The 14339-nt window shown below is 46.8% G+C and overlaps 1 protein-coding gene across 7 annotated transcripts in view; it reads right to left on the bottom strand.

The window, feature by feature from the left end:
* The window catches only part of SGSM2 (small G protein signaling modulator 2), a 143843-nt gene that overhangs the window by 16307 nt on the left and 113197 nt on the right, over positions 1-14339 (bottom strand). For 4 of the 7 annotated variants that reach the window (XM_073316038.1, XM_073316040.1, XM_073316043.1 and 1 more), the window contains 7 exons: positions 12746-12909; positions 11852-11981; positions 10158-10292; positions 5107-5257; positions 3074-3138; positions 2370-2515; positions 619-747 (listed from right to left, as the gene is read on the bottom strand). In XM_073316038.1, coding sequence (XP_073172139.1) covers positions 619-747; positions 2370-2515; positions 3074-3138; positions 5107-5257; positions 10158-10292; positions 11852-11981; positions 12746-12909 — 920 coding nt within the window. The remainder of the gene's footprint in view (positions 1-618; positions 748-2369; positions 2516-3073; positions 3139-5106; positions 5258-10157; positions 10293-11851; positions 11982-12745; positions 12910-14339) is intronic. The other 3 variants (XM_073316039.1, XM_073316041.1, XM_073316042.1) reach the window with 3 other exon arrangements.

Here is a 14339-nt window from a genome sequence, read left to right as displayed (position 1 = left end):
GAGGCTGCAGTCTGAGGTCAGCATCACTTCACGCAGTCCAGTAAACCATCTCATAAAAGGTAGACGCTGCTCACACGCTCTTTGGCCTTCAGGCACAAAAAAGGCACGAGGAGGCCCTCCAGTGTCTACCCTAACTGAAAGCCGCGCCCAATGGTTCGCTGTAGCTTTTCTGAGGTGGAGGTGCCCTGTGTTAAGGGAACACGGCAGTGGGGCTGCTGGCTGTACAGTCACTGTGCTGTCCGAATTTTCATCACAGCCCTCGTACCCCAGGGCTGTAGCCCATCTGTAACGGTTGTTAGTTTGGCAAAGGTGGGGGTTTTCTGTGTGTGTAGTATAAATAGTACGTTAGCATTTACACTTCACTACACTAGGAGGGCAATTATCCTCCAAACAGAGAAACTTGGGCACAGGAAGGCCAGGTGGCTTGCCCACAGTGGCATCAAACTCAGGAGTTCGCATTCCCAAGTCCTACCGGAGAAACCCCGAAAATACGGGCTTTGGTGCCCTAAAGACCATATGCTAGGAGAGTGTTTATTAAAATGAAGTATTACACCTAGAGAGTGCTCTTCGTATTTAAAAATTCAACATCCCATTTAAATCTCAGAAGCCGGAACTTACCCGATCCATTTCCTTTTTGGTCATGCCAAATTTGTAGTGGCCTAGTAAGAAGGGCCACACTTCCTTTCGAATCTCATGCTGCACTCCGCCATAGTAAACTCGTCTGAGTAATTCCAATTCTTTGTAATTCTAAAGCAGTCAGGAAAGAGGGAAGGGGACAATGAATGCACCTTACTATTGAGCTTGCATAAAAGCACTAGAGTTACTTGCAAGTACACAGCTAATGGAAAAAACACAAACAGTGGAAGCCTTAAAAAGGTTGGCAATGGGATACAGATGGGATACTTTTATTTCTAGGTCACTGGTTCCCATCTGGCCCAATATGATCTTACCATTTGATGGCTGTTGAGCGGCCTATATAAAATGGGTCAGTTCCTATTGGACTGGTGTCCATCATGGAATCTACCACTGTGTAGATGCTAAATTATACCTTTGCTGTCATCAGAGATGCAAAGGATCAAACAGGCCTTGGAGAATTGCCCTTCTAAGGAATTCACACAGTGTGAATCCATGGACAGTCCTTTAGGGTCCTGAATCAAGAAAGCACTTAAGCAGATGTTTAAGAAGGTGCTTATGGAGCATGTGGTCAGCAGAAAGGTAGACTGTCTCAGAAGTTTGCCCTGACATTGCTTGTGCTACATCTGTTCTGTAGACAGGACTCCAGTCATCAGAGCTGGCAATGACTGAGGGCTTGTCTACACTACCCGCCGGATCGACCGGCTGCGATTGATCCGGCGGGGTTCGATTTATCGGGTCTAGTATAGACACGATAAATCGACCGCCGATCGCTCTAGCGTCGACTCCGGTACTCCACCTCAATGAGAAGCGCAAGGGGAATCGACGGGAGCGTCTCTCCTGTCGAGACACCGCAGTGAAGACACCGCAGTAAGTAGATCTACGTATGTTCACGTAGCTGAAGTTGTGTAACTTAGATCGATTCCCCGCACCCCGTAGTGTAGACCAGCCCTTATTTTTAATGGCGCTATATCTGCTTCAAAAACTACATGTAAAAACCTAATTCACTTTGGCTTTTCCCGAAGATTTTCAGGCTCCTAAATTTTCAAGTCTTCTCCCCATCAGTGCTGCTTTCTGGGCTGCCCAAAATCAGGAAGTGGATTGTCCAAATAAAAACATCACTTTAAATGTCTAAAATTGCAGGGCAAAGAGATCTAGTGTTCCTCTAGATGGTCCTAGTTTACAAAATCTCCTTCATCCTGCTTAAAGATACATCAGGCTGATTCTCATCTGTGTCTTGTCTACACATGGTGTTGTTCCTGATTAACCCCATGTGTGGACACATTCTGGAGTCAGAGTGCATTGTTCCCATTTAAACCACTTGCTGGGTTAAGCTAAACACCATGAAGGCACTCTTATTTTGGAATAAGTGTGTCCACACATGGAGTTCATCAGGAACAACTCCATGTGTAGACAAGCCCTTATACTTTTATGACATTCTGACAGCGAAAAGGGCTTTAAGGTGAGTGAAACAGCCATTTATGCCAACTTTCCACTACTCTGGTAGCTCAAAGGGGCCTTAGTGTAAGTGAGAATCGGGTCTGCACAAATATTGGAACAAAGCTGGCACACGGTGAATTTATGTAGTCTTAGAACGCAACACTGGTCACTTGAAAAGATCCTTAGAAATATTTAGCGCCAAATTAGGGCGTGACACTGAGGCAGTGTGTGTGTGGGTTGGGTGGGGTGCTGATTTTTTCCCTTTATGAACTGGGGGTAGGTTTTGTGCCCGTTACCTTTTTGTCCTTTTGATATTTACTCCAGACCTCTTTAGTCAGGCCTCCAGCAGCGCTGGAAGGCTTGTCAGGTGGGATAATTGAATGGTTCACGAGGGCAGACAGATGCTTTCTCACTGTAGACAAATGGCGGCAGTAGGCAAGCCCTGCAGAGGGGGTGGAAATAGAAGGGCAGAATCTCATATAAGCAAGCAGGTTATTATATCCGATGCCAGCAGCTCCTTTTAAAGATGGAGCTGGGCAGTTTAAGCTGGAAGCAAAGCTTTCCTCTCTACAATCCCACGTGCATGCTAGGTAGACTGGAAGGGGGAGGCAAAGTTGACAGCTATTTAATCTTGTGCCGGGAAGTGAAAAAACAAACGCGTATTTGTAAAAGTACGTTGCAACATGCAGTGCTTTAAGCATCAGTTCTCCATGGCTGCACACAGAAGAGCCGCTGGCATCACCAAGCCAGGATATTTGGGTCAGGATTCTGAACGCTCTAAAGTTCTAGGTTGCTTTGGCTCATTATGAAGAGAAGGGCCACCTGAAAAATTTGCACCTGGATTTGGCTTTCAACTGCCTCCCCCCATAGTTTGGCTTGGATCCCTCTCTAACCTGAACATGGCCAGTTACCTGACTTCACAGCCCTTCTCAGTGCAAACTAGCGTGTGATACTGCGGGAGTTGCATACACTGTCCCTTTTGGAAAACAGCCTCACTTACATCCATAGAACGCTCTGGAAACAATCTGCCTCTTCATGCTTTCACACAGCATCTTTAATGGGGTTCTGTAGGGAGACATTTTTAAACACGCTTGGGGTTACGGTGATATGGATCATGGAACACATCCCTAATCCCAACTGATCTACAGACGCTGCCCCTTTCCCAAACCAAACTAAGACACGTTTGGTTAAAAAAGAAATCTGACAGGAAATAGGTTTTTGGATTTTAAAATTATTTCGCTGCCTGGGATGCTGCCCCAAGCCACATGAATATTTAGGTAACTCAGTACCACAGTGACAGGTGGATTACAAAGGCCACATTAATATTCTGCTTCCTTCCCCAGACCTGAAGAAGAGCTCTATGTAGCTCCAAAGCTTATTACCTTCCACCAACAGAATTTGGCTCAGTAGAAGATATTATCTCACCTACCCTTCTCGCTCATAGCCTCGGACCAACCTGGCGACAACACCACCGCCATTGACCAAAGTAGGGGTGTAAGCATCCTTTGACGGATGACTGGTTTGCCTATGTCCATAAAACTGAACTCCCTCCACCACTGACCTAAACACACAGACTCTTCAGCCAGCTCTTAAGTTTTTTTGATAGAAAGGTTCAAGTTTTTCAGTTAAAAAAAATAAAATTACCCTGAACAACGTTCAGTTTTAAAACCAAAAATGTTGCAACAGGAGTTTTTGAAAACAAAACTTCCTGGGGGCATTTCAACCACCACACCAACAAGTTTAGAACATTCCTGGCCCAAAAATAAGTGGCATTTTTGGACTGCCGCAACTGGACACCAGTGCTTCCCATGGGCAACTCTAGAGGAGCGTCGAGCAACCTTCCAAGGGGAGCAGGAGAAACTAAAGGACGAGGCTGGGCGCAGCACGGAAACAGATGCAGCAGGGAAAACGCTGTGCCAACAGAGGCTTGGAGAACTTGAGCTAAATGAAGATGGCGCTCACCTGCTTCTGTTGATCATTTATAGAGCACTGAACAGAAGCCCCTGAAGGCCTGATTCTCCTCTTGCGTACACGGACGTAAAACCAATTTACTGCGAGAAGAATCAGGGGCGATTGAGAGACCTCGGTCCTATCACTATAGTGTCTCCCCAAGCTTTTAATGCATGTCTCCTCACAACACCGCTTGAGAGGTAGGCAGAGCAGGGCATTGGATCCAGGTCTCCCAAGTCGCAGGCTAGTCCCCTTGCCACTGGAGCCTCCTTCCTCTCTGTCCCACAGAACAAGTGTGATCCGCCATTCGACACGGTCGAAGGCTTTGTAGAGGAAGTGGCGAGAGCAGGAGGGGAGGCTGCTTAGCACACGGTGCGCGGCAGGCTCTTCTAGGTGCATGCTGGTAGCGCGGGCTGCGCCACAGACTAAAAAGTGAAGGCTGTCCTAGAGACAAGGAGCCAGGTCTCGCTCTCGTTGTTGTGATGCTGTAACATCTCCACAGGCGGTGGCCCAGCCACAGCACGCTCCCCGTAACCCGGAGCAGAGCCGCCTGGGAGCCCTGAAGCGTCTCGCCCCTAAAACTCGCCATTGGTGCTTGGAGCAAGGGGCATTGGGGTGACTTTTCTCCACATGCAAGGCCTTGCCTTGGGGGGTGGAGGCAGGGGACCGCTGGCTGAACAGGTGCAGCGGCAACACTTGCGACTTCTCCTCCGCCTGCCCAGGAAACCTATCGAAGACCATTTTGAAAAGTGCCAATGGGGTTTAGGAGCCTAACTCCCAATTTCAAAAGTGACCTGGGAATTTAGGAGCCTGTGTCCCATTGATTTTTTTTTTCCCATGGCGACTTAGGCGCCTAAATGCCTGGGTCCCTTTCGAAAGGGGGGCTTCAGCACTCTTGAATTTTTTTACCTCAGTCTCAGATGTTGCCACGGACACGTCCACCATGGCTACGTTAATAAGCGGGTGCAGGATGGCAGACGTTTGCGTGCGGGGTGCAAAGGGCCCCGTAGGCAGCAAGCCCAGAGCTCTCCTCCACTTTCTGCCGATAGAGTCAAGCCCTCTCCCCGGGCCTGGCCCGTGTACCTGTCGTGAATGCAGTTGCAGCAGCTGGGGATGTCGTAGGGAGAGCTGCCCGATGAACAGGAGAGGCACGAGGACCCTTGGCTGCAGTGTTCCAGCTGCCATGACAACAAGCTCGCACCGAATCCCTGCATCTCTATCATGTCGCCGGAGTCTGGGGAAAGGGGGGGTAAAAAAATCATGGCCATAAACGTTTGTCTGCCCCTGCCCTCCTGATGCTCCCTGATGTCTTGGTGCTTTGCTCTGCTGCAGGCTCTACCCTTGATGACAGGAAGGGACAGAACTAGCGACCCTAAAACATTACTTTCCCTCTAACACAGCTAAACCAGCCAAGTCCTCTGCATGCTCCATTTTTTTACATTGAATCATACAAATGTACAGCCGCAAGAGACCTCAAGAGGTCACCTAGTCCAGCCACCTGAGGCAGATTAAATATACCTGATAGGTGTTTGTAAAAAGCTCCAGTGATGGGGCTTCCCCAACTTCCCTAGATAACCGTTAGGTGCACCCACGGCCCAGCACCCTGCCTGTTTCAAATGCAGGGTGCGAGGCAGGCCGCTCTTCTGCTTTCTGAAGATGGGAGCTAATTTTTATCTGATACTACAGTAATAGATTTTAAGGCCAGAAGGGACCATGATGGTCATCTAGTCTGCCCTCCTGTATACCACAGGCCAGGGAGCTTCACCCAGTAATTCCTAAAGTGAGTCCATAACTTCTGGTTGAGCTACAGCAAAAGATCCTGTGTGTTTAATTCCAGAGTAAAAATAGGCTCGCTCTCAAACTGAGACAGTCTGAACTTTTCCGTTCTTGATGTGGTCATTTGGGATCTGATCCTGAAACAGTTACTCACAGAGGTGGAAAGCTAATCCACCCTGAGTGCCACTCTAACCCTCCTGGGAGTAAAATGGTTTGCAGTTAGAACCGTGCTATCGACCCATCATCACAATGCCACCTCCTTGAGTGCGTTTCTTTAATTGGCCTCAGCCAAAGCCTGGTTTACAAAACCAACATGAGCACAAAGGTAACACATCAATCCGAATGGTATTTTCCATGTGTGTTTAAATCTAGGGTGCTGTCCCTGGAACATTGCACATGAACGGGATGCCCCTGTGCGCCCACTGTCCTTCCCCGGATCACTCCCAAGCACATAAACTAGAGTTTAAGGCTCTGAACACGCAACTTCCATGTGTCTGAAATCTCTCCCCACATGGAAACAAGTTGCAGGATCAGCACTTAAAAAAAAAAAAAAGAGGCCAAGTTTTTCAGGAGTAGCTAGAGATTTTGGGTGCCCAATTCCAAACCTTAGAGGCCTGATTTTCAGAGGGTGGATGCTTAGCACATTCTGAAAACCAGGGTCCCCCTTGAAAGGTATCTCAAGCTGGGCACCCAAAAATCGCCAGTAGTGTTTGAAAATCATGGCTCAAATTCTTAACCTAAACCTGCTGGGGCTTTTCATAAATAACTGGCCTTTCAGCTCACCCTTGATTTAAATTAAGGCAAAAGGCAGAGTACAGGATGTCATTCATTGCATTAACATGTACAAGCAACTCCGGTCCTCTGGGCCGTGCTTTCAAAATGTATGTTAAGTGCAGGGGTGGGGAATTTCCAAACCGTCTCATGCATTCTGCCATTGCAGGTAACAATACATTTCTTCTTTTTAAAAGAAGATGGACTCTATTTTTAATATAGATATAGCCATCAATGTAGCATAAAGCATTTTAACGGCATGGAAATCATACAAGGTATGTTAACATAAAAAGCACAGGCTCATGCGGAAGCAGTCATGAATATTTCACTTCACAAAACAAAGTTTAATGAAAAAAATGCTCTTCACCTTAATTCTTCAGGAAGGAGCTGAATGACCCAGTATTTATTGCAGCTTCTCATTTGGTTCAAATAAAAAGCACTGGACAAACAAATGTTTTGAGATGATTTTTTTTCCTCCCCCTCCAAGGACAAGAAAAGTGGGTGGTTTTTTTGTTTGTTTGTTTTAAAGAAACAATCTACTTTAAAAGGCGAGAACCCCACAGAACCTAAGGATTCAGATGAAAGGTACCTGAATTCATGAAGAATTAGAGTGAACAGCATCTTCATTTCATTCATTTTTGTTGGTGTTTATCTGCAACTTTTGGCCACATGCAAAAAGTCAAGCATGTTGCAAAAATTAAAAGCAAAGTGGCTAGCAAACCTGACACAACAGTGTTGTCATTATTTCAAGGGAGCACTGATGGGTAGACAAATGATAGTCAAACCTAGCTCACTGACAAGAATCACTAGTCAAATGGTATGTAGTCCTAGCTAGGTTGCTAACTATTTTTAAAGTGTTTCTTGCCATCTCTAGTAGGATTGCTTTAAATATCCATTAGCTACCAAACAAAGCTGAAGTTGTAATCGTTTAACTTATATTTTTAGTCGCATCTTTGCAGGCATGTGCTGTTACTGACGGATCTTCTACCATAAAAGTCATTTCAAAGTCTCATCTTCACAAGAAACCTGCTGTTCAGATATTTCCTGCAAACACTAACTTCCTACAAGATGATGAGGGCTTTAGGGGGTTCTCTTCCTCTCCATCCCCTCTAAGAGCATTTTGGTAGAATATGAATCCAGCCCCGCTGAGTAGTGGCCAGACCGACTGGTTTGGCAACCTATGGGGATCACAGTGGACAGGGGTCCACATAACACAATGGCATCATAGTGGTCCCGGCAGAGGGCCAAAATAGAATGGACCAAGGGCAGTTATCCTCTCATTCCTATAGGTAACGTCACCAAGCCAGGGATGATATCCGTTTAGCACTAAACCCATTGTTCTGCATTTAAAGGCATGTGAAAGCTCTGAGGAATGAGGAAAAGATGGATTCCTGTAATCACTCAACAGTCTAAGACTTTTCTTTTGCTAAAGGAAGCGTGTGTTAAATCTATGCCTTGCATAATGACAGGTTTCAGAGGAACAGCCGTGTTAGTCTGTATTCGCAAAAAGAAAAGGAGGACTTGTGGCACCTTAGAGACTAACCAATTTATTTGAGCATGAGCTTTCGTGAGCTACAGCTCACTTCATCAGATGTTTACCGTGGAAACTGCAGCAGACTTTATATACACACAGAAATCATGAAACAATACCTCCTCCCACCCCACTGTCCTGCTGGTAATAGCTTATCTAAAGTGATCAACAGGTGGGCCATTTCCAGCACAAATCCAGGTTTTCTCACCCTCCACCCCCCCACACAAATTCACTCTCCTGCTGGTGCTAGCCCATCCAAAGTGACAACTCTTTACATAATCAAGTCGGGCTATTTCCTGCATAGATCAAGGTTTTCTCACATCCCCCCCACCCCCATACACACACAAACTCACTCTCCTGCTGGTAATAGCTCATCTAAACTGACCATTCTCCAGGTTTAAATCCAAGTTAAACCAGAACATCTGCCCCAGATGTTCTGGTTTAACTTGGATTTAAACCTGGAGAATGGTCAGTTTAGATGAGCTATTACCAGCAGGAGAGTGAGTTTGTGTGTGTATGGGGGTGGGGGGGATGTGAGAAAACCTTGATCTATGCAGGAAATAGCCCGACTTGATTATGTAAAGAGTTGTCACTTTGGATGGGCTAGCACCAGCAGGAGAGTGAATTTGTGTGGGGGGGTGGAGGGTGAGAAAACCTGGATTTGTGCTGGAAATGGCCCACCTGTTGATCACTTTAGATAAGCTATTACCAGCAGGACAGTGGGGTGGGAGGAGGTATTGTTTCATGATTTCTGTGTGTATATAAAGTCTGCTGCAGTTTCCACGGTAAACATCTGATGAAGTGAGCTGTAGCTCACGAAAGCTCATGCTCAAATAAATTGGTTAGTCTCTAAGGTGCCACAAGTCCTCCTTTTCTTTTTGTTAAATCTATGGCACCTGAAGACACGACAGCTCCAAGCCAAGACTGTTGACATGGAAATTGTACAGCAACAGATACTGCAGCTAAGGAAGGAGGGGGGTGTCTCTTGAATGAGTTTACTCCTGGGACAGCCAGGAACACGGGAGAGGTCATGCTTGAGTAGAACTGGGCTGAACATTTCAACAAAGGAAATCTTAATGATCATTTCTGCAGAATTTTTTTTTCTTTCTGTTCTGTTTTTGAGCCAACTTAGCTTCATTTCTGGAGCCTTAGAATTCCATCTGTCCAGCAGACGGTTTTCTGCTCCACAGACTGTTTTCTACTCCGTTGAATGCCCGTCACTTCCCTCCTTCAAGAGGGGAGGGATTCTAAGTCTCCAGAACTATACAGCCAGGGCCTGATCATCTGGCAATTAGCTCATCTCTGCTGGGATGAAAGTTTGCTGGTGTGAACAAGTATATCATTATGAATAGGTCGAGGGTGAGCGAACGGGGCTGTATTTTTGATGGGCCTGTTGTACAGTAAGGAATATGGTAACTGATCGTTTGAGATCCACACAGTATGTGGACAGGAGGGCACTCGTGCATGAAAAGCTTCTTGGTCTGTTCAAGTCTCCATGTGCATTTAAGGGTAGATTGTAGTGTCACCCTGAGACTTGCTGCCGTGGGTCCTTTTGTGCTGTATTGATGTACTCTAATTTACAACTTGATTCTTGTTTCCCCGCACGTGCTGAGGGGGCATAACCTCTACCAGCCCTTTACTCAGTACATCTTACTTATTGCTACCTCTTAAGCTGGACAGGTGGAGGGCTCCTCACCCATACCTTTCTCCCCGCCCACCACCTCCCATGCAGCAAAGTAAGGGGCCCCCTTCTCTCCGCTTACTTCCCTGTATGAGCACACACCATGAGTCGTGACTTAACTCTTAAGGCGGGAGTCTGGAGGAGGAAGATTCTGGAAGCAAGATGGCTCTGTCATTCATTGTCATGGATCCTACCTTGAGATGGGGAGGAAAGGTGCTGCTAACCCTGCTCCCCCGGCTTTTGGGTGCCTTCCCACCCCTGATGTGAATGAAAAACATTTGTCTTGCCATAATGCCAACACTGTTGTATGCATCACTGGGGTGACACTGCCATAGAGCACTGAGGGGGCAGGGCCGGGGGGCGGTGGATAAAAACCTTTCATCCTATTAGGAGCTGTGAGGTTCCGAGAGCAGATCATTGAGAGCATTGCGTGGAGCCGGTCTTCCTCCTCCTCGTCGTCATCGACTGAGGCAGAGCGGCTGGCAGCTAAGTGGTGGTAGTTAATAGTTACTGCTCAAAGAAAATAGTGAAAGAGGAGCATAAGAAGAGAGGACTTGGTTCTAGGAGAAGTCTCAAAGGACACGTTCAACACAGACAGAGGAGTCGGAGCTGGGGAGAGACCCTGGGAACTCCCCCGCGCCTGGGTGGGGGGGGAAGAGACATTTCTCACGGAGAAGAGCACGCACTCCATGGGCCAGATTTCAACCAGACACGAACAGCTGCATGTGTCCACACAATCTGCAGTGCCTCCTGCTGGTGGGAGCAGACTGCGTGCCTAGCGCTGGGATGCCCCAAGGAGGGAGGGTCCCAGAGCTCAGGCTCAGCTTTATAGCCCCGCGAGCTTGAGTCAGATGACAAGAACCAGTAGTGGGTGTTTTATTGTGGTGCAGACATTCCCTCACAGGCTGGGTTGAGGCTAAAGCTTGGCTCCTTATGGCCTATTCTCAGGGGCGGGGTGAGGGGGGGGGCGGGAAGTGGGCATGGGTAAGTGTTTAATTGATTTTGCCACTTTCGAGCTGTGATGAACCTGAATGGGAACACTGGATCCAAATCCCCTTTAAACTTGGGACCGTGATCCAAACATCTCAGGATGTTGCTACTTTCTAGCTTCTCCACCAATGGACGTGAAAATGAACCCACTGCTAGAGAACCAGCGTGCAAGATCTCTTGTATATAGAGAGTTCGGATTCACAGAAGAGAGGAAGGAGTTTGGGGGTGGGTGGGTTCTCCCCCCTATTTATTGTGAAGCTTCAGTAGAGAATGCCAGGAAAATTGGGCTTGCAGGGTTTTGGGTATGTTGGTTTTTCGAGGGAGGGTCTTTTTTTAATGGTTAGTGTTAATCTTTTCTCCTTTTAATAACACTCTTGCTAGGAAGCTGCCGGCGCAATAGAAACACACTTCATTTTTGGAGCAGAATTGCTGTTGGATTAGCCATGGGGATTGTTTTGCATTTGGTCTCCGTTTGAAAGTTTTGCACAGGGTTCAGCTGGAGAACACAGGGTGGCTCTGAGAGTAGGACTCTCCGTTTCTGTTTGGGGCAATGAAGGTTTTATAGCAGTGGTTCTCAAAGGGTGGGTCGGGATCCCATTTTAATGGGGTCACCAGGGGGCTGGCTTAGACTTGCTGTGGCCAAGACCAGAGCCAAAGCCCCACCACCCAGGGCTGAAGCCCAAGCCCCACTACCCGGGGCCCAAGCCCAGGGTGGCAGAGCTCAGGTTACAAGTTCCCTGCTGGGGCTGAAGCCATTGGGCTTTGACTTTGCCCCTCCCATCCCGGGGCGGCGGCGGGATCAGGCTTCAGTCCAGGCTTCGGTCCCCACTCCTGGGGTTGTGTAATAATTTTTGTTGTCAGAAGAGGATCGTGATGCAATGAAGTTTGAGAACCCCTGTTTTATAGCTTTAAGAAAACCCATAGTAAACTTTACCATGGATCATAAATTACCTAACAAGGCAGAACACCTCTGTGGCAATATCCTCTTAAAAAAATCTGGGTTGTCTCTTTCCCCCACAGATCCCAGCATACCACTCTAGTTTTTTTGTTTTAAATGAAAGAACAATGAAGCCACTTACTGTTATCGTGCCTGTGGCCTGGATAGATAATCCTGAAGACATAGTCTGTAGCAGACTCCTCATATGGCATTTCCTCCAGATCCACTGACTTGTTACTATTTCGTTTCCGGAGCTTTGGAAATACTTTACCCTACAGTGAAAATGACCCAGTAGGTACAGTTACCAGGAGATGAAGTGGTGCAGTAGAACGGTGTCAAAACAATAGACTAAGAAGGTAACTCCAAGACCTTTGATGAATAACGCATTGGGCTCTAACCTGGGCACATCAAGAGCAGGCCAGAATGGGCTGCAGGCACCTGGCCAACGGTGGTTTTTCAAGGGAGCTGGGTACACAACTCCCATTGACTGGGAATGGGGCACCGAGCTCCCATCACTTCCCTTGAAAAATCCAAGTCTTGGGTGAGAGGCATGATCTTACTGCATATGGAACCTACGTACCCAGGGGAAGGAGGTCATTAAAGGGAACGGAGAAAAGACTTGTCGGGATATAGGGAAGGTGTGTAAAGGCCTAATGACATCCCTTTAAGGTCTGGCAACAGTCCATCAGTTATAGGTGATATCACCAGGGCGGTTATCAGGTTGCGTGCTTCTGTCCACATCATTTTCAAACACCTTTTAAAAGTGTCTATAGCACTGGTTCAGTGGTGAAACTATTCTCATGTTATTACGGAATCTATGTCCTTATAAACAAGTCAGACAGTTTAGGGGATAATCAGTGGGGTTGTTTATTTTGCATTTAAATGTCACCATGTCCTGAGTTTATTATTTGCATGACAGTAGCTCCCAGAGCCCCCTGGCTCCATTTGCGCTGGGTGCTGTTGGACAGACACAGTAAGACCAACCTTGCCCCAAAGAACTTGTAGTTCAAAACACTGGCTCTCAGCCTGAGAGTACCTTGCCCTGCTGTGACCAAAGTGGTGGGTCTAATTGTCCTCGAGGCAGAAGGCCGTTTTCCAGGCAGGAAAGGAAAGCAAGGAGATGACTTCCCTGTGGGAAATGGAGGGGAGGTCTCTGGATCCCATCCTGACTCACCAAGACTAATGTTCCTCCACTTTCTGCTGCAAAAGAGAACCCAAGATACATCTGTGTTGCCTTTTGTTAGGCTAAAAGCACAATCAGTTGACCTCGCTTTCAAACTGGATTCTGTTTGGGGCTGTCCCCCAAAATCCCACTGCATTACAGGATAACTAACTGAATAGATTCAGGAGTGAAGTTTACCAGATATTTCCCATCTACCAAGGGAGCCTTGGCAGGCAATGAACATTGATTTTTTAAAAATGATGTCTACGGCATGTTTAAAAAAATAGACAGTCGACCAGCCCCCGATGCTGTATGGAATATGGGTGACCATTTATAATATTATTGATCCCAATATTACAAAATGGCAAGGAATCTTACAAGATATGCCATGTAAAGTATCAATGGAAAAGTTATGATTTGCTAAGTATGATAATCTTGTTTATTTGTATGCATCATCTTTGAATTGTGAGTTATAAATGTGTGGTATATTGATATTTCCAACTTGTGCTGTGTTTCTGTGTGACACCCCCAGACAGATTGGCATTAGCACTATCCAGCCTGCTTAATGGTCCACCAAAGGCAATCAGCTGTACAATTAACCCATTGAGAGACGCCGGGGCTACACCAATGAGTCAGCAGGACATGGCTATGGACAGGAGACTAGTCCAAGAGCTTTTCCATGCCCACGTGCTTATGTTTGGGACAAAGGATGTAACAGGCCACATGGCAAAGGATATAAAAGGCAGCTGCATCTTCTCCAGTTTGTCTTCAGTCCTGCTTCTCACCTCTGGAGTAACTTCTCTACACACTGAAGCTTTGAACAAAGGACTGATAGACCCATCCAAGTGGTGGATGTGTTCCAGAGGGACTTTACAAGCCAGCAAACTCACCAATCCTGCTGAGAACCTGATCTATGGACTCTGAAGTCATATGTATGGATCTGACGGCTTTGACCATTTAACAACTCTTTTCTCTTTCCTTTCTTTTATAATTAACCTTTAGTTTTAGATACTAAAGGACTGGCTGGCAGCGTGTATTTTGGGTAAGATCCAAACTAGTATTCATCTGATGATGTGGCTGGCCCTTTGCGGATCAGAAGAACATTCTGTATAGCGAGCAGAGTTTTAAATCACTTCTCACTGTACTGGGCCTATGTGCTGATTGGGAGCCTGAGACTGGAATGTGATAAAGGGGGCTGCATGATTTTTTTTTTGGCTTCTTGATAACCAGTGTTGTGGGGACCAGGAGAACAGTTTGTGACTGGTTGTTGAAAACCACCAGTCTTGGGAGAATCGTAGCATATCAGGGTTGGAAGGGACCTCAGGAGGAGATCTAGTCCAACCCTCTGCTCAAAGCAGGACCAATCCCCAAACAGAATCTGCTCTACTTTTTGGAGCCTGCCCTGACTTTGGCAATTTCATTGTGGGCTACCATAGGCACCTCGCATCACACAGCCTGAACCCATTTT

Source organism: Lepidochelys kempii, chromosome 17 (genome assembly GCF_965140265.1).
Source record: "Lepidochelys kempii isolate rLepKem1 chromosome 17, rLepKem1.hap2, whole genome shotgun sequence".
Taxonomy (NCBI): domain Eukaryota; kingdom Metazoa; phylum Chordata; order Testudines; family Cheloniidae; genus Lepidochelys; species Lepidochelys kempii.
This window is presented reverse-complemented; position numbering and strand designations above follow the sequence as displayed.